The 23939-nt window shown below is 48.4% G+C and overlaps 1 protein-coding gene across 4 annotated transcripts in view; it reads left to right on the forward strand.

Annotated features, from left to right (window-relative positions):
* The window catches only part of Polr3A (RNA polymerase III subunit A), a 342849-nt gene that overhangs the window by 173005 nt on the left and 145905 nt on the right, over positions 1 to 23939 (forward strand). For all 4 annotated transcript variants that reach the window (XM_068379133.1, XM_068379131.1, XM_068379132.1 and 1 more), the window contains exon 5: positions 288 to 394. In XM_068379133.1, the coding sequence (XP_068235234.1) occupies positions 288 to 394 (107 nt within the window). The remainder of the gene's footprint in view (positions 1 to 287; positions 395 to 23939) is intronic.

The following is a 23939-nucleotide window of genomic DNA, read 5'->3' on the forward strand; positions in this document are numbered from 1 at the left end:
CCTGCCAATCATTCAGCCTTTATCTAGACTTCATGAAAAAGGAGGCAGGTATTTTTATGTACTTTTGGATCAAGTTCCCCATAGTCGAAGTAAATAATTCTCTTCTCCTTTTTATTAGACATAAGACTGTAGTGTCAAGGACATGTGAAGACTATGATTGGGGCTTATAGAAGTGACGAGTTGCTATGAAATACTGTAATCAGTTTTGTATTATAGAAAAATCGTTATCTAAATAGATATGGTATTGCTATGAATTTCACATTTGATGTTCTGTCATTTCATTACAGGTCAGTTTGATACTGCTTTAGAATACAACAAAGACCTTGAATCTCAGTTGTCATCAACTGTTGTGGAGTTTCTCAACCCAAGTCAAGTTCTTGATATTTTTGAAAGGGTAAGTTGTTAAAAGGTTCAAGTTCTAAAGTAGTGTAAGAAAGAGACAAAGAACTTGTAATTTTTGAGGGGTTATCTATAATACTTTGGTGAAGATTTCACAGCAGGTTCATTAGATGGAAAGGAAAATTTTGAAAGGTTAATAGAATGCTGGAATATAAAACTATTTCAATGTTGGAAAATAGTATATGAAAAGAAAGCTTTATTAAAGCAAGAAAACAATTAAAAAGCAAAAGCATGGAGCAAGATTACAGATGTTCTCTAGCTTAGTTGAACCCTAACAAAATTCATAGTATGATTCTAATGAGGTTGAGGATAGCGCCTCTTCAACATGCAGATCTCTGCATTGATAATGTTTCTTTAACTATATACAACTCCTTTAAAATTTTAAATATGATTCTTCATTGTGAATTTACTTTTGAGTAATGCATTCAGTCTGTTTGTTCTTCAATTGCACAAAAATTTGGCTTATTGAGAAACCCTTTTAAGATATCCAGTGATCAATCTATTCTGAAGAAATTTTTTAATTCTTACATTCTACTGTGTCTCAAGTATTGTTCTCCTGTCTGGTATTCAGCTGCTGACTCTCATCTTAGTTTATTGGAGAAACACTTGAGGTCTGTAAAATTTCTTTTGTTCCGTAACTGACATACAAACCACGCTATTTAATAGGGGTTATTACTTTCGGCGTAGCTGAAATGACGAGCCATTAGAATTTTAATGAGGGTTTACTACCCCACCGCTAGTTAGCGTGGGGTAGGAAGGGTAGCTTGCTACCCCCCCCCCCCCCCTCACGCACACCTGTGCTTGAGCTCACTTTGCTCTCGGTTTGGATGGTAGTCGGACGTGTCCGCTTTCACCCTCGCCTTTCTGACGGCCATTGATGCTTTTTGCTTTTTCTTTTACAGGTGTGTTTGAAGTTGGCCTCTGCTATCATGCGAAAGTGTCCTGGATTACCCGACTGCCCTTGTGGTACGTTTATGTCGGCGGCCGATACAGACCCTCACACCCTTTGTCCTTATTGTAGGGGCTAACAGTGTGATAGAACTAATAAGTGTGGTGAGTGTAGGGAGTGGTCTACCTCCCAGTGGGAGAGGTTTTCTCAGCGACGGAAGAAAGAAGTCCAAGCGGGATATTTCTCCTTCGAAAGTTTCTTTGAAAGGAGAAAATCCCAAGGACTCTTCTTCCGTTGCCCAAACCTCTTCTGAAGCTCCCGCTCAATCGGTTTCTTCCGAGAAACTGTCGAGTGGTAGCGTAGGCCATAGTTCTGTTGCCCGAACTCGGGGTTCGGGAGAGGGAGTTGCCTCCCATAGCGAGGCAGCTCCTCCTCCCCCGGGGGAGGATTTGAATATTAATTTGTGTACTAATGATTTGTTTCAGCTTTGGTCTTCCTTGGGGCTTGAGGGTTCGCCCTCCAAGGAAGCCTTGTTTGACATGATCCGGTTGGGGGCCGCTGTCAAGCAATCGCCGACTTTGGCAGAGGTTAATCCTCTGTCTATCATCAACGTTGTGGTGGCAGAGGCTTCCGATGCGGTATCTCCAACCTCTGCACCTGATCAACCTGCTGTAGCTGAAGGCTTAGTTTCTCCCTCTGCTCATCCTTCGAGGGAGGAACTAAGTCCAATAGTCTCTCCTGCGGGTGATTCTCCCCCCTCGGGGGAGTTCACTCACAGAGACTCCTCTTCGGAGGACTGCTAACGGTCAGCTCGCTGACCCCACGGCCCCCAGAGGGCGCATACGGCGTAAAGCCCGCCTTCCTCTTCGCCGGACAGGCCTTCCTTCACCTCACAAGGGTGTGAGGAGGCGCCTCTTCGGCTCATCATCTCCGCCGCAGTCCGCCGCAGAGGAACCTCGCCATCGTTCTCCGACTCTCCCACCTACAACCCTGGACCTCTGTGCGGATCGTTCGCGATCCCCTTCAGTGGAAGATCGTCCTTACAAAGGACACGTTGACCTTCCACTCGTCAGACCTGCTGACCTGCCGTCGCCGTTCTTGGCTGCTGATGCGCTGTGGGCGCCGACACATCCTGTTGTGAGACAGGCAACGGTCCCTTCGGGGCAACCAGGGAGTATGCGCAAGTTGGCACATACGTCCCTTACGTGCCAGCGCTCACCTGCGCGCCAGCACTCTCCTGCGCGCAAGCGCTCATCTACTGCCGATGATGCTCCTGCTAAAGCCCGCCAGTGCTCACCTGCGCGCTACTGCGCGGCATGCGTGCCATTGTTCTCCTGTGTGCCAGCGCTCACCAACGCGCCAGCGCTCTCCTGCGGTCCAGTGCTCGTCTGCGCGCCAGCGCTCTCCGCGCCAACGATCTCCTGCGCGCCCACGATCTTCTGATCTGGGCGCAGTAAGGAAGATGAATACTTCCCCTGCTCGTCAGCGCTCGCCAACGCGCCGTCAATCTCCACCTGCGCGCCATCCCTCGCCAGCACGCCTTCACGCGCAGTCTCCCACTCGCGCCCACGAGGATGCGCACGAGCGCCCTGCGTGCCCACGGCTATCTCCCCAGCCTGATGTGCGTGCGTACTCATGTGCGCCCGCGCGCAAAAGATGTCTCTCCTGCGCGCGCGCACCCAACGGTATCATCGCCCGCATGGGCTCTTCAGCCTGACCCTGCGCGCCCCAGGGTATTCCCCATCGCGCGAACACCAGCGCGATCGCCAATACCCCCCCATGCGCATGGCTGCAAGACAACGCGCGGCAAGGTCATCATCGTTGCATTCCCCCCCCCCCCCCCCCCCGCAAGCGCAGAACAGCGCGCTCACCGGCAAGGGGAAAGGTTCTAGAAAGGTCCAGAGACATTTCTTCTCCATCATCCTCTTATTTTTAGGCGAACCCCCCTTTGGTAACTCCTCCCAGGGATCGATCGATCCCTTTCCCTCCAGAGGGAGTATCTGACAGCGCAGCCGTCAGCCAGCAGCCTTGGTTTGGAACACTGGTCAGAGCGGTCATGCAGGCATGTAAGCCTGTTCTCTCTGACCTGGGCCACAAATCCTTGGCAGCTTCTCCTTCCCTGAAGAGGAAAAGAGGAGTTTCAAACATGGTAACTTCTCCGAGGGCAAAGCTGACTCCTCGTAAGTCCTTGAGGCAAGCCTCCTCACCCCCCCAGACTTTTTCTCCCTCCCCTTCGAACGAAGACTACCCGTCCTCAGGGGAGTCATGTGAGGTGAGGCGTTCCCCCATCGCGGCAATAAGGGAAACCCCACCTCGCGGTGGAAAGTCTTCTCGGGTAGGGGTGGAGAAGAGCCTACCCCCGTCGTTGTTGGAGTCTTGCATCCCTCCCAGGAGGGAGTCGAAGGACTCCAAGACTGTACCAAAGTCTTCATCAAGGCTTAGACCGGAGCCAGCCAGCCACTCGCAGAACGTCTGCGAGTCCCCCCAAGAAGAGCCTTTGGGGACAGGAGACTTCGCTGCTAGTCCTTCAGGAGGAGAGCTGCAGGAGTCAGAACACCCGTTCTGGCAGGTTCTGACCCTTATGAGGAATCTCAATGGGTTTGCTGACCCAGAGATTCCTCCTCGTGAGGGCAAAGACACGGTCTTGGACCGAGTCTTTGGGACTCAAAAACCCTCGAAGGCCAGTGCGGCTTTGCCCTGGTCTCAAGGGGTCAAGAGTGCCAGAGACAAGATCGAAGTCCAGCACTCCGAGCTTGCCTCCTCCAGACGATCTAGCGCCGGCAACAAATTCCTCCCACGTCCTCGTGTCCAACAGAGGAGGTACTTCGCCATCGTACAGGAGACTTGTTTGCCTCTCCCCCTTCACCAATCGTTGGAAGAGCTTACCAGGGGAGTCCCTCTTGAGAGACTCTCCAACCGGCAGGTCTCGTTCTCGGCAACGGAGATCCTTAGCCAGGAGAAGGTAGCGAAGTGTGCCATGCAGGCCACTTCGTGGCTGGATATCTGGCTAGGGACCTTAGGTATCCTGATACGTTCAGAGGATTTATCCAAAGAAAGTACCAGGAAGGCTATGGAGACCTTTTTACTCTCGGCCACTCGCACGATCAAGTTTCTAGCCCACCAAGTCTTGAACTTGTGGGCTAACACCATCTTGAAACGTCGAGATGCGGTGTCCGAGAGGTTTCATCAAAAGGTCCCTAATACCAAGATCAGCAGGCTCAGGTATTCTTCCGTTATGGGAAAGAACTTGTTTGAGCCTAGGGACGTGGAGCAGGCCGCTGAGAGGTGGAGGAAGTCCAACCAGGACTCTCTCCTACATAGGGCTCTGACATCGAAGCCCTATAAACCTCCAGCACGCCAGCAGCCACGCCCTACCAAGACCACGAAACTGGCAGCAGCAGCGAAGACGGTGGTGTCTAAGCCTTCTCCTGTCAAGGACAAGAAAGGCAAAAAGTCCTCCAGGGGAGGGGAGGAAAGAATCCTAGAGGGAGCGGCCGAGGCCGCAAACGCTAGGATTGGCAGTCCCCCTGCATGTCCAGCAGTGCGGGGATGCCTACAAAGTTGCGCGAACAGGTGGCAGCAACTCGGGGCCGATTCCTGGACGATTTCCGTAATCAGTCAGGGATATCGCGTCCCGTTCACAACATCTCTACCTCCCCTGACAGCGGATCCAGTGTCGTTGAGCTCCCTTGCCATGGGATCGGCAAGGGGGCAAGCCCTTCGGGCAGAAGTCCAGACCATGTTGAAGAAGGGCGCTCTCCAAGAGGTGGTTGATGGGTCTCCAGGCTTCTTCAGTCTACTCTTTCTTGTAAAGAAGGCGTCTGGAGGCATGAAGACCGCAGACACGGTCAGACTTGCAGTGAGACCGCAAGACTTCATGTGTACACTGGATCTGAAGGACGCGTACTTCCAGATCCCAGTCCATCCATCTTCAAGGAAGTACTTAAGATTCAGCCTAGACAACAAGGTTTACCAGTTCAAGGTGCTGTGTTTCGGTTTCTCCACAGCACCACAGGTTTTCACCAGAGTTCACCCTAATATCGTTGTGGGCACACTGGATCGGCATCCGTCTCCTCCGTTATCTGGACGACTGGCTGATCCTAGCAGACTCGGAGTCATCCCTTCTTCGACACCTAGACAAACTTCTGGGACTTTGCCAAGCTTTGAGGATCATGGTAAATCTTGAGAAGTCCTCTCTGCTTCCCACTCAAAGACTGGTATATCTAGGCATGATCATAGACACCAATCTCCACAAAGCCTTCCCGTCAGACGACAGGATAGCAAGGCTGAGGAGGGTCGCAAGCCCTTTCCTCAGACGAGAAGAACTTCCAGCCCAATCGTGGTTATGTCCCCTCGGTCACCTCTCATCTTTGGCTCGTCTAGTTCCCAATGGTCGCCTCAGGATGAGATCCCTCCAGTGGCGACTCAAGTCTCGGTGGAATCAGGGTTACAATTCCCCGGACCTGCGGAACGGACAGACCTCCAGTGGTGGGTGACAGATGAGAACCTACGAAGAGGAGTGGATCTTCTCGTCCTCCCCCCGGATCTGATGCTGTTTTTGGATGCCTCAAAGAAAGGGTGGGGGGGCCCACGTTCTGCAACACAGGACCTTAGGTCTGTGGTCAGAATCAGAAAAGTGCCTCCATATAAATTTGCTAGAGATGAAGGCTGTTTTCCTGGCCCTTCAACAGTTCCAACAATACCTGGCGGGTCACTCTGTGGTGGTGATGAGCGACAACACCACAGTAGTGGCTTACATCAACAAGCAAGGAGGTACCTTTTCAAAGCAGTCATCCCATCTCGCAGTAGAGATACTGAGATGGACCGAAGTCCACTCGATTCCACTATCGGCACGTTTCATTCCAGGCAAGAGGAATGTGCTCGCCGATAGTCTGAGCAGAGCGTCTCAGATAGTGAGTACTGAGTGATCTTTGGATCATCTAGTAGCCAACGAAGTCCTGACTTTGTGGGGTTCCCTGACTGTGGATCTGTTCGCGACAGCGTTGAGCTTTAAGCTTCCGCTCTACTGCTCCCCAGTCCCGGATCCCAAGGTGCTCTGGCAAGATGCCCTTCAACAATGGTGGGACAACATCGACGTGTACGCCTTTCCCCCGTTCTGTCTGATGAGGAGGGTGCTCAACAAGACCAGAATATCGGTCAATCTTTCAATGACCCTTATAGCTCCGCTATGGCATCACGCAGAATGGTTTCTGGACCTTCTGCAACTCCTAACGGAACCTCCGAGAGAACTCCCTCCGCGACACGAGCTACTCAGACAACCACACGCCAACATCTTCCACAAAGCCGTAGATTCACTACGACTTCACGCCTGGAGACTATCCAGCATCTCCTCGCTGAGAGAGGATTTTCGCAACAAGTTGCGGTTAGGATGTCTGGACATCTGCGAAAGTCATCCGCATCTATCTACCAGGCAAAGTGGAAAGTCTTCTGTGGTTGGTGTCGTGGAAGGGGTATATCTCCACTCGATGCCACTATTCCAGCAATAGCGGAGTTCTTTGTGTATTTGCGGGAAGAAATGTGCCTTTCAGTCTCAGCGGTGAAAGGCTATCGCTCAGCCTTAAGTGCAGTCTTCAGGCTCAAAGGAGTGGATATTTCTTCCTCGCTGGAACTTTCCCTACTTATACGAAGTTATGAACTTACCTGCCCTCAGTCGGAAGTGAGACCTCCTCCATGGAACGTGGTTCGAGTTCTCAGGTCTCTTAAGAGACCTCCCTACGAACCATTACGCCAGGCTTCAGATCGCCACCTAACTTGGAAAACGGTGTTCCTACTAGCTTTGGCTTCGGCCAAGCGAGTCGGTGAACTTCATGGTCTCTCTTATGACATCGCCAATTCAAGGGGATGGGGGGAGGTAACGTTCAAATTCATCCATGAGTTTATTGCTAAGACTCAGAATCCGGGGGTGCCGGACCCTCGGTTTGACTCCTTCCAGATTTCGAGTCTTTGTTCTGTAACAGATGACCCAGACCATCTCCTACTGTGCCCAGTAAGGAGTCTGAGGCTATATCTCAAAAGAACGGCTGCAGTCCGTCCCCAGGTGCAGGCATTGTTTGTGAGCACTGGGAGGACTAAGAGGAGGGTCACCAAGAACACCATTTCGGCATGGATTCGTAGGGTGATTCATCTGTCCCTGAATCCAGACCCTCCTCCGTCATGTCGCTTTAGAGCACATGACATCAGGGGCGTAGCTACGTCCCTGGCCTTCAAGAAAAACTTCTCAGTGACGCAGGTGCTCCAAGCTGGGGTGTGGAAGCGTCAGACGACCTTCACAGCCCACTACCTGCAAGACGTGACCCACAGGAGGCTCGATACGTTTTCTATCGGCCCTGTGGTGGCTGCACAACAGCTGGTTTAAAACCTCAGGCTCCTTAATGGACAAGTAGCAGAAGGTTGAGGGCATTGTTACTGTACCTGGTCTTAGTCTGCATGAATGAAAAGGTATGTCTGGCCCTTATTCTTTTCTTCATCCTCCCCTCTCTTGGGGAAAGCAGCATTCTGGGTTCTCTGTACAGTACAGCTGACCTCAAACCACTGCAGGTAAACCATGTTTCCTTGTGTTCCTAGTATTTAGCTGATACTGTCACGTCCCCATACCCTGACGAGGTGGTATTGGGAGAGTCCTAGCCTAAAGTTTCCATCTAAAGGACTAAAGGTCAACTTCCTAGGACGAATCACACTTTATACCTTCACACACAGCTTACGTAGGCCGCAGCCCTTGTGTAGCAAGGTTTTAGCGAGGTTCAGGGACTGCTTATTGTTGAGTGCTGACGCACTCAGATACTGAGTCCCCGGGCAAAGCCAAAAGCCAGTACTGGCCGGGACTTTCCACTCTTCCTAATGGGTGAGTCACCCCTATTAGGTAGCGTGGTTTGTATGTCAGTTACGGAACAAAGTGAGGTCAAGCACAGGTGTGTGTTGGGGGGGGGGGGGGGGAAGGGGTAGCAAGCTACCCTCCCCACCCCCCGCTAACTAGCGGTGGGGTAGTAAACCCTCGTTAAAAAATTCTAATGGCTCGTCATTTCAGCTACGCCGAAAGTAATAACTCCTATTAAATAGCTAAGGTTTGTATAGTTAGGAAAAATACAAATTATCTACGAATTTGTCATATTCCTGATCTGGATATTATTCTTTGATACTGTTGTTCAGTTAGTTCTTTATCAATGTTGCATAACGTTTTTCATAATTCTGACCATGCTTTGCATTCAGATCTTCTCAGACTGTACCATCCTGTATGTGGTACTAAGTATGCAGTTAATTCTAATAGTCTTGCCTACTTTATGATAAAGCCCAACACTATGCAGTATTCTAGAAGTTTTATTCTGGCTGTGACCAGGTTGTGGAATGTCCTTCTTATTCTCATAGTTTAATTGGTGGCACTTCAGAAGTTTAAACTTGCAGTGAATGTTTTTATGTTGAACATACTGACTTAAATCTCTCTTCATAGTTTTTATATGACAGATCTATCTATTTTAACTTTGTTACTGATCTTAAGATATTTTATGTTTTTTATTATTCATTTACTGTTCAAATAATTTACATATTACGTTTGATCCTACATGGCATACATACCTCGCCCTTTTATTATTGAGATTCAGCTCAAGCTGAAGTCGGTCGTTAAAGTTGGAGAACAAGTGGTTATCCAGCTGCTGAGGTGGTGAGTAGCCACACCTCCTTTCCAGCTGACACTTACACACGTACAATCAGCTCCTTTCAATAACATTTAATTGTTTCTGCATAAATACAAACCTTCTACTATGTATATAGGTTTTATTGTTTCAGCAAAGCTGAACTAGCCATGATGATTTTTATTGAGGGATAACTATTGCACCCGCTAGTTAGGTGGTGTGGGTGGGTGTAGCTTGCTACCCCGCTCACTCACACACCTGGGTTTAGTAACCGCTTTGCTTTCTTGGCTCCGTAGAGATGGGTCTAGTGCCCACGCTCTCCCGAATTAACTGGCTTTGATAATTCGCTTTTTCTTTTTCTTTCCAGATTGTGTGTGCGTGTGAGTGACTTGTCCCATGTGTACTTGTCCAGACTCCCCTTGGGAGGAGCCTGTTGGACATTCCTCTATGGAGGTCTGTCGGATGGAGACATTTGTCACCCCTCTCCATCCTCAGGGCACTCCTCTTAGAGCGGTCAGGAGGCACCTTTTTGAACCTCAGGGTTCCAGTCACGTTGACCCCTCGGGGTCTCATGACCAACACGCTTTAGGTCTGCGTGGTCAGGAGTCTTCGAATTCCTGTCACGTTGAGCCTTCGAGATCTCGTGACACTGGAGGACCTTCGGATCCTCGTTGCGTTGAACCTTCGGGTTCTCGCGGCACGGAACCCCCTGGTTCCAGTTGCGTTAAGTTTTCGGGGTCTCGCAACGTTGGTTACGTTGACCCAGCAGGCTCTCGTGCCAACCGTCACGCTGATGTGCAGGTTTCACATGACAGGGAGGTTTCGATCTCCTGTTGTGCAGCTCCCTTTGGTTCTCGCAACCCAGGCTACGAAAACTTTCGGGGTCTTGTGCCTCCCGCTACGCAGAACCTTCGGGCTCTTGTAGCAGAGAAACTTCGGTTTCTCATTGTGTTGATCCCTCGGGATTGCTCAACCCCAGTTTCGTTGAGCCCCTGGGCAAAAGGGCCGGCCATTATGGTGAGCCTTCGGGCTCTTGTGACAGGGAGACTTTGGTCCCCCATCACGCGAAGCCTTCTGGCTCTTGTAACCAATGTTGCGAGGAAATTTTCGGCTCTCGTGACTTATCGTACGACGAGCCTTCGGGCTCTCCTGACTTGTGTTACTATGAGCCTTCGGGCTCTTGAAAGAGTCCTCGTCGCGTGAACCCTAGGGTTTTCCGCAGAGTGATTTCTTTTGGGTTGTCTTCACCATGGTCCCTCTGGGTTGCGTGAAATGGATTCACGATCCAAAGTAGTTCCTCCCCTGGGTCTAGCCCTCTTGCTCTTGCTCGGTCTTGCCTCGTTGCGTGGCAGACCAGAGTTGCGTGACTTGAAAGTGTCTCGTGACAAAGCAGTGTCTTGTGACGTGCCATCGTTGCGTGACAGAGAGCTTTTCGTGACGTGGCAGCGTCATGTGACAGAGAGCTTCTCGTGACGTGGCAGCATCACGTGACAGAGAGCTTCTCGTGACGTGATAGCGTCACGTGACGGAGAGCTTCTCATGACGTGGCAGCGTCGCATGACAGAGAGCTTCTCGTGACATGGCAGCGTCGCATAACAGAACTTCTTGTGACGTGGCAGCATCGCGTGAAAGAGCTTCTTGTAACGTGTCAGTGTCACGCTGAGATCGGTCTTGTGAAATTCCAACCTTGTGAAAATCCAACCTTGTGAAAACCGTCTCGCCCCGCTCCAGTGATACCCTTGCCTCGGACTAGGTTCCGTCACCTTTTCTGGCTGCAGGAGGGTTCCCTTCCCAGGGTAAACTTCTTACTAAGAGAGACTCCCACCAGTCCCTCCAGCCTCGTGGGCCTCCACCCCAAAGCACCAGTCGTCCACCCGAAAACGCCCAGTTTCTCTCCCAATGAGAAAGCCTGTTCCGATATACCCCTCAGTAAGAGGGCTAAGGTATCCGTTGAGTTACTTAAGCCTAGGGATGCACGCCGCCCTAAGAACCTCCCTCCCAGCACATCTGGAGCTTGCATCCCCCATGGATTATAGCATTATTTAATGTAGTGATTTGCAGACTGTGGTCAAGGGTAGCACGCAAACTGCCTAGTGTCTGAATGTTGACCACACTCCAAAGTTCACTATATTAAAAGATAAAACGGTGGAATATCCAGGAATCTGGGGAAAAAAGTAAACAATCAAGGATGAACTGGGCACTGGGTACCAGCCCTTGATTTTATACTGGGCAAGGGGACCTAACAAGTGCCTTACTTCGCTATTATTTTTTCTTGAGTATACCGTCTCTCTCCACTGTATTCTGCTCCGAGTTCTAAGTAAATAAAGCAGTATACTTTCCAGGTAGGATTTTTTTCAAGTTTAGGTAAGCCTTAAGAACATTAGGAGAAAAAAAATGACATTCTTGATGTATTTATAGGCTGGAACGTGAGTCACCCTTTTGGAGGGAATGTATTGAAAGAAGATTATAAAGATTATTTAATAAGAAAAATTAATCAAATAACTATATTTATATTGTAAGGGAAAAACTAGTACAGCATCCTTCTTCACTTCAGTCCCACAATTACTAGGATAAAAGAAAAAATTTTTATGAAAAAAACAAGAAATATGTTATTTTCATTAGTAAAATAAATTTTTGAATATACTTACCCGATAATCATGTAGCTGTCAACTCTGTTGCCGACAGAAATCTACGGTAGGGATACGCCAGCGATCGCTATACAGGTGGGGGTGAACACCACAGCGCCATCTGTGGTCAGGTACTCTAGTACTTCTTGTCAACACCACCTCAATTTTTTCCTCGGTCCACTGGTTCTCTATGGGGAGGAAGGGTGGGTCAATTAAATCATGATTATCGGGTAAGTATATTCAAAAATTTATTTTACTAATGAAAATAACATTTTTCAATATTAATCTTACCCGATAATCATGTAGCTGATTCACACCCAGGGTGGTGGGTGGAGACCAGCATACATGTTAACACAGAAGCTAAGTATCCCGTATTTTATTTTATTAGTTATTCAAAAATAACATAAAATAAATAAGTACCTGGTAAGGAAGACGACTTGAACCATTACTCTGCCTTTATTAAGTACGTCTTTCTTACTGAGCGTAGCGGTCCTCTTAGGATGCTGAACGACTCTTAGGTGCTGAAGTATAAAGGGCTGCAACCCATACTAAAGGACCTCATCACAATCTTTAACCTCGGCGCTTCTCAAGAAAGAATTGACCACCCGCCAAATCAACAAGGATGTGGAAGGCTTCTTAGCCAACCGTACAACCCATAAAAAGTATTCAAGAGAAAGGTTAAAAAGGTTATGGGATTATGGGAATGTAGTGGCTGAGCCCCCGCCTACTACTGCATTCGTTGCTACGAATGGTCCCAGGGTGTAGCAGTTCTCGTAAAGAGACTGGACATCTTTGAGATAGAATGATGCGAACACTGACTTGCTTCTCCAATAGGTTGCATCCATAACACTCTGCAGAGAACGGTTCTGTTTGAGGGCCACTGAAGTAGCCACAGCTCTCACTTCATGTGTCCTTACCTTCAGCAAAGCAAGGTCTTCTTCCTTCAGATGAGAATGTGCTTCCCTAATCAGGAGCCTGAATAGGTAAGAAACTGAGTTCTTAGACCTTGGAAGAGAAGGCTTCTTGATAGCCCACCATAAGGCTTCTGATTGTCCTCGTAAAGGTTATGACCTTTTTAGAAAGTACCTAAGAGTTCTAACTGGGCAAAGTACTCTCTCCAGTTCGTCCCCCACCAAGTTGGACAGGCTTGGGATCTCGAACGACTTAGGCCAAGGACGTGAAGGAAGCTCGTTTTAGCAAAAAACCGAGCTGCAAGGAACATGTAGCCGTTTCAGATGTGAAAACTATGTTCCTGCTGAAGGCGTGGATCTCACTTACTCTTTTAGCTGTTGTCAAGCACACGAGGAAAAGAGTTTTTAATGTGAGGTCCTTAAAAGAGGCTGATTGGAGAGGTTCAAATCTTGATGACATAAGGAACCTTAGGACCACGTCTAGATTCCAGCCTGGAGTGGACAACCGACGTTCCTTTGAGGTCTTAAAAGACCTAAGGAGGTCCTGTAGATCTTTGTTGGTGGAAAGATCCAAGCCTCTGTGGCGGAAAACCGCTGCCAACATACTTCTGTAACCCTTAATCGTAGGAGCTGAAAGGGATCTTACGTTCCTTAGATGTAACAGGAAGTCAGCAATCTGGGTTACAGTGGTACTGGATGAGGAAACTGCATTGGCTTTGTACCAGCTTCGGAAGACTTCCCCTTTAGACTGATAGACTCTGAGAGTGGATGTCCTCCTTGCTCTGGCAATCGCTCTGGCTGCCTCCTTCGAAAAGCCCCTAGCTCTTGAGAGTCTTTCGAAAGTCTGAAGGCAGTCAGACGAAGAGCGTGGAGGTTTGGATGTACCTTCTTTACGTGAGGTAGACGTAGAAGGTCCACTCCTAGAGGAAGAGTCCTGGGAATGTCGACCAGCCATTGCAGTACCTCTATGAACCATTCTCTCGCGGGCCAGAGCGGAGCCAACCAACGTCAGCCGTGTCCCTTTGCGAGAGGCGAACTTCTGAAGTACCCTGTTGACAATCTTGAACGGCGGGAATGCATACAGGTCGAGATGGGACCAATCCAGCAGAAAAGCATCCACGTGAACTGCTGCTGGGTCTGGAATCGGAGAACAATACAACGGGAGCCTCTAGGTTATCGAGGTAGCGAACAGATCTATGGTTGGCTGACCCCACAGGGCCCAAAGTCTGCTGCAAACATTCTTGTGAAGGGTCCACTCTGTGGGGATGACCTGACCCTTCCGGCTAAGGCGATCTGCCATGACATTCATATCGCCCTGAATGAACCCCGTTACCAGCGTGAGCTTTCGATCTTTTAACCAGATGAGGAGGTCCCTTGCGATCTAGAACAACTTCCACGAATGAGTCCCTCCCTGCTTGGAGATGTAAGCCAAGGCTGTGGTGTTGTCAGAGTCCACCTCCACCACCTTGTTAAGCTGGAGGGACTTGAAGTTTATCAAGGTCAGATGAACCGCCAACAGCTCCTTGCAATAGATGTGAAGTGTCCTTAGCTCCTGATTCCATGTTCCCGAGCATTCCTGTCCGTCCAAAGTCGCACCCCAGCCCGTGTCTGATGCGTCAGAGAAGAGACGGCGGTCGGGTTTCTGAACAGCCAAAGGTAGACTTCCTTGAGAAGAAAGCTGTTCTTTCACCACGTGAGAGTAGACCTCCTCTCTTCGGAAACAGGAACTGAGATCGTCTCTAGCGTCATGTCCTTTATCCAGTGAGCCGCTAGATGATACTGAAGGGGGGGAGGTGGGGTCTCCCTAACTCGATGAACAGTGCCAGCGATGAAAGTGTCCCTGTTAGACTCATCCACTACCTGACTGAGCATCGGTTCCTTCTCAGCATGCTCTGGATGCAATCTAGGGCTTAGTATATCTTTGGGGTCGACGGAAAAGCCCGTAAAGCTCGACTCTGAAGATCCATACCCAGGTAGACAATGGTCTGGGATGGGACGAGCTGGGACTCCTCAAAATTGACCAGGAGGCCCAGTTCCTTGGTCAGATCCATAGTCCATCTGAGAATCTCCAGACAGCGACGACTTGTGGGAGCTCTTAAAAGCTAGTCGTCTGACGGAGCCGGACACAAGATCATGGTACTGCTGCACAGTCTGTGAACTGTCAACCATGGGGAAGCGAGGAAGTACAGTGACAACCCGAAGCTGTCTAGACTGTCTGGGTCGTACAGACAACTCCTTATCGGGTTGCTGAGGTTGCCGCACTGCGTCACAACAAGACACTTCTGCTGGTTGTTGAACGTCTTCCCAGTGACACACTGACTCCGTAAACAAAAAATCCTCTAACAAGGACTAAGCTTGGACTGCATGTCTTGCAACACAGCTCAAGGTCTATGGGAGCAGGTGTGGTAACAGACGGGGATAGCGACTGAAGTGGAACCATTACCCTCCCTGGAAGCATGCTATGCTTAAATAAAAGTCCATAGGAGGCTAAGCAGCTAAAGGCTCCTCTCCAAATGACAGAGTCCTCAAGGGAAAATCAGAAGGAGGGAGAATAGCACTTTCTCATCTACAGGAACCATATCCGAGAAAAGCTAAGTTCTCTCAGTGAGGGTTTCACTGGTGCAAAAGCAGCAGACTAGAAGGCAACGTTATGAAACTGCTTGACAGTCTAGTGAGTTGGCAACAACCAAAGATGTGTGACTGAGAAGCATGCGGTAAGGTATGCAGAGCATGCTGTATGTAGAGCATGCTGTAAGGTAAGCAGAGCATGTTGCATGGCGTGCGGCTTATGCTGCATGGGATGAGGCTCATGCTGCATGGGATGAGTCTCATGCTGCATGGTATGAGACTCATGCTGCATGGGATGAGGCTCAAGCTGCAAGGGATGAGGCTTATGCCGCATGCGTTGAGGAGGATGCCGCATAGTATGAGGCTCCTGCCTCATGGGTTGAGGCGGTTGTCGCATAGCATGAGGCTTTTGCCTCATGGTTTGAGGAGGATGCCGCATAGCATGAGGCTCCTCATAAGCATGAGGCTGCCTGATGGGTAGAGGAGGATTTTTTAAAGAAATCTGAACCTGACACTAATCTAGCTGTCCGAGGATTTACCTGGTGAGACATCAGTCTCTGTACCAGCGAGTTTTACCAGATTTCCCCGGGCCACCACGTGACACAATTGGTAGTAATTCATTCAAATTACCCCTAATGAGTCAATATGGATAAATATCAACACAACATCGTGTTCAAATAGAAATAAATTTCTACCTCATACTTGGGATCGAATGCTAGCCCCTTCTAATGAAAGGCCAGGTCGAAACCAACCATGCCACGAGAGCCCATTCAAGAGTTGAGGTTCTTGCCTCAAGAGTGGAGGTGGCTGCCGCAAGAGTTGAGGTTTCTGCCTCAAGGATGGTGGAGGTGGCTGCCGCAAGAGTTGAGGTTGCTGCCTCAAGGATGGTGGAGGTTGCCGCAACGCAAGAGGTTGCTGCATAGCGCTGGTATCTGGCAACTCCCAGTGCGGCAGCTCACGCGTGGAGGTAGGTTGAGGAACCTCAACCTCATACGTCTGGCAGGGTGGACTGCGCAGAGGTGGAGTTGAGGTTGCTGCCTCGAGGATGGTGGAGGTTGTCGCACCGCAAGAGGTAGCTGCCTCGAGGATGGTTGTAATGCAAGATACTCCTGCCTCAAGGGTAGAGGAGGTTGTAAGGCATAAGGCTCCTGCCCCCATTGTTGAGGAGGTTGCTGCGTGGTAAGAGGCTCCTGCCTCAAGGAAAGTGGAGGTTGCTGCACAGCGCTGGTATCTGGCAACTCCCAACGCGGCAGCTCACGCATGGAGGTAGCTTGAGGAACCTCAACCTCATACGTCTGGCAGATTGTACTGCGCAGAGGAGGAGGAGCGCTCGCAGGAGGAGGTGTATTAACCTTCTCTGCCTGAAACTCCCGCATCAACACCGCAAGCTGCGACTGTATTGTCAGCAGCATAGACCACTAGAGTTAGAGAAAGACAACAACAAACGGAGCTACTGTCCGTTGAAACTGAGGTTCTAAAACAGCTGGTGCGGCAACAGATGGAGTTACTGTCTGTTGCGATACCACCGTGCCTCTCTGGGAGGTGTGCAGTTGTCGTACTGCAGCAAGTCCGAACTGACCCAGTGCTAATGGCACCACCTAGGAGTTGGACTTGCGTGGAAGGGACCGACTTGCACTTAAAAGCTGCAAGATTTGGTCCATGGTTTCTGCGAGAAACCTCTTCCACAGACGAGGAATAAATGGGCTCTCTCGTCTTTGTGTGGGTGGGGTGATCACGTCGGCTACGTGAGTTGGTTACACCCGAAACCACGGAGGGAAACGTCTGTTCGTCGATCAAGGCCTGCTGAACCCATAAGTCCTTCGACATTACTTCTCCCCTGGGCTTAGGAGCTTGTAAGAGGTCCCAGACTAGGCGAACAACTGGCACGAACAGACGAACCCTCGAACGCAACACTGTAACACTTTGCGTGTATCACTTTATCACTTTTGATTTTCTGTTTGCACTTATTTCACTGAACTCGAAACTTTAAGTGGTTTGTACCTGAAACACGCAATTCTATCCTTCATTAAAAGTTAGTAATTGCGAAAACAGTATTACAATGTAACAGAAAAACATAATGAAAGATAAATAATTCAGTGGCTGGAAAAGAGATTAAACACTAGATCAAATAAACTACGTTTAAAATCTCTCACCGCATAAAGTCTGAGAACAAGAATAAAACTCTAGAAACGTTTACCTTCTTCCCCTAAAGAGACTAGGGAGAAGAGCAAAAACGATAACAACGTTACCCGCTTGAACGAAACGTTTATCCTCCTCTCTCTCCTTCCGTCTCTATCTCTCTCTCTCTCTCTCTCTCTTGACTTAGCACCTGAGAGAAGAGCCCAATTATATATATCGTTAAAACATATTATTGTTAAAGGAAAAAAAAACTGAAAGGTTTCCCAAATAAAAATTTCCTTTATTAGAATAGAACCATTTAAGCTAAGAAAGAATGAACAAAACGCTAGAATCGGTTTACTCTTACTGCAACGTGACACCGTGATAGACTCTCTCTCTATCGTAACGATAGAGCGCAAGTTGAACGTTCTGAACGTCAACAACTGCAGAGACAAAACAAAACGTTAGTTCAACTTTGAAAACAGTACAAGACTATCAAAGAAATTCTTTCAAAAACATTAAAATGGCATAATATGTTAACAGGTAAAAACGAAATGACAGGCTCAAAGTTAATTAACTTCGGTTCCAAGAAAAGACCGCCTACTATTAGGAAAGGTCGAATATAAACAAATATAAAAATTAATTTTAATAAGTTTATAATAAAAGGAAGTTAATCAAAGAGGCCTATAAAAGGCGGAGAGATATAAAATAAATCTATAACTTTGTTAAGCAAAATTAAGAGAGTCTATACTCTCTTCGACACCAACACTTCCGTCTAAGGGAAGGGTCGGCCATTTAAAAGTGAAAGAGAGTTCATACTCTCTTCGTACCAAAATTAAATAAAAAATTAAATCAAATTAATTCCAAAAACTTGCTAAGCTAATGATATAGCTTCCTGAATAGCGAAGGCTAAACTCTAGAGCAAATACATCACCAAATCGTGAGCAATAACTCCAGAATCAACAGCGTATCCATGTAGGTCTAGCCGGAGGCACGACAGAGGAAAAATTGAGGTGGTGTTGACAAGAAGTACTAGAGTACCTGACCACAGATGGCGCTGTGGTGTTCACCCCCACCTGTATAGCGATCGCTGGCGTATCCCTACCGTAGATTTCTGTCGGCAACAGAGTTGACAGCTACATGATTATCGGGTAAGATTAATATTGAAAAGTTCACATTTTGGACACCCCCATAGGAATACAGTACAAAGTCCCTGGAAACAGGTGATTCATTTAATATTCATTTTGTGAAAAAAATTTCACTCACCAAAGTTCAATATTGTTAAAACATATGTGTGTGCAGCATAGATTTGTCCTCCTTCTCCTATACACCTACTGGAAGAATGAATATTCTTCACAAACACCATTTCATCACAGCCAGGCTAATTCACAATAGTTTTGCCTTGTCACATCCCTTTGCACTTGGGAATTTCTGCCAATATGAAAATTCAAATGCCTGCAAAATGCTTCATGTGGCACTCAAAAACAATTGTACTTGTATGTTATTTGCTTTGTATACTGACAGCACAGACATTCCACGGAAGCTAACTCTCTCTAAGTTTTGCTCATTATAAACTACACTCCTATATGGAAATTATATGTCTCTTGATTGTGATCACTTGTGTTTTATAAAGAGCAGCTTGAATTGATTCAAGAGTACAGTCAGTGGGTAAACACTTTCAATCAGAAAGGATATCACCCTACTATGGGGCTATTTTCTACCCCTATCGAGTGAGGATTTCCTGTTGGGATCATTAATTCCACTATGCCCTATCTTGATCTGACATTGTTGTTAACCCAAGCCAATGGCACCACATCAGACTTGTAGGTGTTGGGTATGTCCAGTAAATAACATTAAATATCCCCAGGAAACAATGATCTCAGTATCCAGGTGACAGCTCTTCCTGATATTACAGTTTTTCTAGTTTTGTTATAAATCTACTTGATCTTTTGAAGCCCTACTGAGTGTAGTGACCTGTCGCCAGCTACCTGTTAAGAATAAAAATAAAGGAATTTTGAGTGATAATGGACATGAGCTAACTAAATTCCTAAAACAATCTACGGTAATAAAAAGTAAAGCAATACAATTACAAATAAAACAGTTTAAAAGATTTTGTATTTTCCCTAAAGAGTCTTTCATTTACAATTTAATGCGGCAAGCTGTGACGGGGTCAGTCCCCGCTCTCAGTTCTTGGGCGGCACTCCCAGGATTCCCCTGTTGCCTCCTCTCTTCCCAAGCCCCTCTCCCCCAGTTGACTTCAGGGGAAACTCTAAGGATTCTGCTCTGGCAGAGCCTTCGCACGAGGAGGAGAGCCAGGGAAGAGAGGGCTCCAGAACTGTAGGGGAGTCCATTGTAGTTCAAGTCTCCACAATCAAGGCCCAAAGGGAAGAGGAAGAGGATTAGACCTTCTCCTCCCAAGAAGGACCGGACGATTTCCTGTACGGGTTCGTTCCGTTTAACTCCAGCCGAGGTAGTGCCAATGGAGGCACCTTACCTTTCTCGGTGTGAGGCAGTTCTTATCCTTGTGGAGTCCCATCTCTCCTGCAGGTCAGTGGAAGCTGCAAGGCCTACACTGATGAAGGAACTTCTGCCACAGCGCAGAGAGCCGAAAGATTTATTTATCGTCCCTAAATCTTCGGCCAGGCCTCCCTCACCTTGAGTTGAGACAAAGAGAGAACTGAGTACGTCACTGGAAATTGTCCAGTCCTCTGTCGATCTTGATTACGACCTTGGCTCACTCCGGGTTCCTATTGAAGAGATCTCGGAAGTGGATGAGCAAAATGATTACGAAGACAACATATTGCCAGTTGCCGCTAGCCCTAAAATGACGGAGGCAGAGAAAAAGGAGAGGGAACACGCCATCTGGCAGGTGTTAGCCTGCATCGGAAGCATCGATTGGCTGCCAGATCCATCGGCCGCCCCTTTTGAATGTAAAGATATGTCCCAGACCAGTTTTATGACACTCAGAAACCCCTGAAGGTCAGTGCAGTTTTTCCCTGGTCAAAGGTGTTGAAGAGTGCCAAGCAGAAGTCTGTGTCCCAGGTGACTGGGTCTTCTTCCTCCTTCGCACCAGCTCCTCCTCCAAACTCCTCCTGCTGCCTTTTATCATGCAGTGGAGGCGGAGGTAATATGAGATTCTCAATGAGCAGCTACTAGTTTTGCCTCTAGACCATTCTATCGAGGCACTCTCGAAGGGCACACCTTTTGAGAAGTTAACAGGAATACCCATCTTGTTCTCGGCCTCCGAAATCCTGAAACTGGAAAAGATCACGAGGTATGCCATGCAGGCTACCTCTTGGCTTGATTTCTGGTTGGGATCTATAGGACAATTGGGCTGGTCTCAGGACTTGTCCAAACAGTCCACAAGGAAGTTTATGGAGACTTTCCTATAATCTGGCACTTGGGCCATCGATTGCCTGTCTCATCAGCTGGTAAACCTTTGGGCCAACACCATCTTGAGGAGATGGGCTGCCATTATAGGGAAGTTCCATAGATAACTCCCTCAGGCCGAGGTAGTAAGGCTCAGGAATGCTCCCTTCGAGGGGAGTTTGTTGTTCAATCCAGAGGACGTCGAGCGAGTGGCAGAGAAGTGGAGGAAGTCCAATACGAACTCTTATTCACAAGGTCTTGACTTCAAGCCCTCACCCTCCTCAACCACAAAGGAATCCAGCTCCTAGACCGCCGAAGAAAATGGTTAGAGACCACAAACAGCAGTGTCGCAAGATGTCCAATAAGACCTTTCGAGGAGGAAAATCCTTCCATGGAGGCAGAGGCAAGCAGGGGTCTGGCCGAGGCCAACCCCGCTAGGACGGGTAGTCCTCCCATATGTCCACCTGTGGGAGGATGCCTGAACAGCTGATGGCAGATGTGGCTTCACCATGTGGACGAACCCTGAACGGTCGAGATGATCTGTTCGTGGTATCGCGTCCCATTCGTGCTATCGCTCCCTCCATTGATTCGAGTGCCTCTCCTATCAGACTCCTATGCGAAGGGATCCGCAAAGGAGTCAGCCCTTAGGGGTGAAGTCCAGACCATGTTGGAGAAGGGTGCTCTCCAAGAGGTCTGCGATGGGTCTCCTGACTTTTACAGTCGACTCTTTCTTGTAGAAAATGCATCTGGAGGCTGGAGACCAGTCATTGATCTCTTCCACCTGAACAAGTTTGTCCAGCAAACGCCATTCAGTATGGAGACTCCCGGCACGGTCAGACTTGCTATCAGACCGAAAGACTTCATGTGGACTCTGGATCTGAAGGACGCATACTTCCAGATCCCAATCCATCCGTCTTCCAGGAAGTAACCAAGATTCTCCCTAGAACAAAAATTATACCAGTTCAAGGTGCTGTGTTTCAGTCTTTCCACAGCACCTCAGGCTTTCACGAGAGTGTTTGCCCATGTGTCAGCTGCTATGTTTCGGTCTTTCCACAGCACCGCGGGCTTTCACGAGAGTGTTTGCCCTTGTGTCAGCATGGGCTCACAGACTCTGCATCCGTCTCTTAAAATGTCTGGACGTTTGGCTGATTCTGGCAGACTCAAAGGCTGCCCTTTTCCGTCATCGAGATGAGCTTCTAAGGTTTTGTCAAGATCTGGGGATTATGGTAAACCTCAAAAAGTCTCATCTGATCCCTCTCAAAAACTGTTATACCTAGGCATGCTATTGGACACCGCAAGGCACAAAGCATATTCGTCAGACGAAAGGATTAAGGGGCTGAGGAAGGTAGCACGGCCCTTCCTCAGGTAGAGAGAGCTCCTAGCGCAGAGCTGGGTTCCTCTGCTTGGTCACCTCTCTTCATTGGTATATTTAGTTAACAACAGCTGCCTCCGGATGAGATCTCTTCAATAGTGGCTGAAATCTCAATGAAATCAGATCACCGATTCCAGGGAGACTCTATGCCGCATAGGGCAAGAGGAACGGACAGACCTCAGATGGTGGCTGACTGACTCATTCTCCCTCCGGAATTGATGCTCTTTTCAGATGCATCAAAATAAGGGGGGCGGGGGGCACATGCTGCGCCACACCACCTCCGCCCAGTGGTCCGAATCTGAAAGGTATCAACATATAAACCTCTTAGAAATGGGGCAGCCTTCCTCACTCTCAAACAGTTCAACTAGTTCCTGACCGGGCACTCTGTGGAGTTGATGCACGACAACACCACAGTAGATGCCACTGTTCCAACCATAGTGGAGTTCCTTGTACACCTTTGGGAAGAAATGCTTCTCTCGGGTTCGGCAGTCAAAGGCTACCTCGCAGCCTTGAGTCTTGCCTTTAAAATGAAAGGAGTAGATATTTCCTCCTCGTTGGAACTTTAATTATTCATAGGGACAGAGTTATGAGATTGCTTGTCCCCAGTTGGAACTTAGAACTCTTCCTTGGAACGTGCTTCTGGTCCTTCAGTCCCTGAAGGGTCCACCTAACGAACCATTACGCCAGGCAACAAATCGCCACCTCATGTGGAAGACGGTGTTCCTACTCGCTTTGGCTTCAGCCTAAAGAGTTAGTGAGCTCCACGGTCTATCCTCTGCCATCTCCAACTCAAAGAGATGGGGAGAAGTAATTCTCAGCTACGCCCCTGAGTTCATTGCCAAGACTCAAAATCTGGGTGTGCTGGACCCTAGGTTCAGTCCATTCATGATAGAGAGTCTGAGGTGTTACCTTAAGAGAACAGCAGCATATCGCTCCCGTGTACAAGCACTGTTTGTCAGCACAGGGAAGGTCAAGGGGAGGGTCACGAGGAATTCCATTTCCTCCTGGATATGGAAGACGATCGGGCGTGGGAAACGTCAAACAACGTCCACCGGGCCAATATAAATAGTGAAATGTTTGTATGTTGGGAAAAACATAAATGATTACAAATTTGTCATTTTTCTATTTATCATGAAGTGTTTTGGTTGTTTAAGTGATGGAATGGAAGCAAGAAGTTTGTGATTGCTGGAGGAATGGTGACGCTGCAACCAGTTTATGGCTAAACTGGCTGTAGTTTGACACTCCTGTGCTTCTTGTAGGGGGCATGATTATTTGCAATCATCCCTGTGCGGTGAGTATAGGCCATGGCTTCCTATGCAGTGGTAGGCATGTGATCTCAAGGGGAAGAAAAGTACAAAGCGTTTATCGGGGTTGTTCTGAGCTACACCCAAGAAGACTCCTGTTAAGTTTTTCGCTGCTTTGGGCTTTGGTCTCCTCTGGGGATGCGACTGCTGCTGCTATTCTTAGATCTGTCGCCGTGATGTGCGCTGCTTGAGCTTGGAGCCCTTGGATCTACATTGGTGAGTTTTTAAGATTTCACTGGTGTATGGGAAACCCTGAGTGAATGCTGCCCCCCTTTGGAGGCTGAAAATTCTTTGCATGTGACCATGCAGGCTGTTGACCACGAGTTTGATGTAAGAAAGTCTTGCTTACTCACGTCTTATTAGGTAGGTTTTCCATGACTTTATTGAGGGAGCTAGGAGCCAAGGCCACTTTTCCCTTGGTACCCCGTTTGCAAGTGTCCCAAGTGTGCCAGTGGTGAAGGGCATAGTGGTTCTCCCAATGTCAGGGAGGCTGGTGGTTTCCCATCCAAGCTGAAGAAGAGTGGTAAGTATGGTAAGATAGCTCCAAGTTTAGCAGGCAAGGTGCCAGTACCGAGAAGTTCGACCTGGACCCAGTGATTACGATCCCTTCCCCTGTGTCCGTCACCCCGACCCTTTTGCCCGGGGCCAGTTCCTCCTCCCTCTGTGTCTGTGGTTGTGCCTTTGGCCCCGCTTGTGGTGGGGTTGCAGAGCCTTGTGAGTGTTCCTACCCTTTCCC

This window comes from Palaemon carinicauda, chromosome 8 (genome assembly GCF_036898095.1).
Source record: "Palaemon carinicauda isolate YSFRI2023 chromosome 8, ASM3689809v2, whole genome shotgun sequence".
Taxonomy (NCBI): domain Eukaryota; kingdom Metazoa; phylum Arthropoda; class Malacostraca; order Decapoda; family Palaemonidae; genus Palaemon; species Palaemon carinicauda.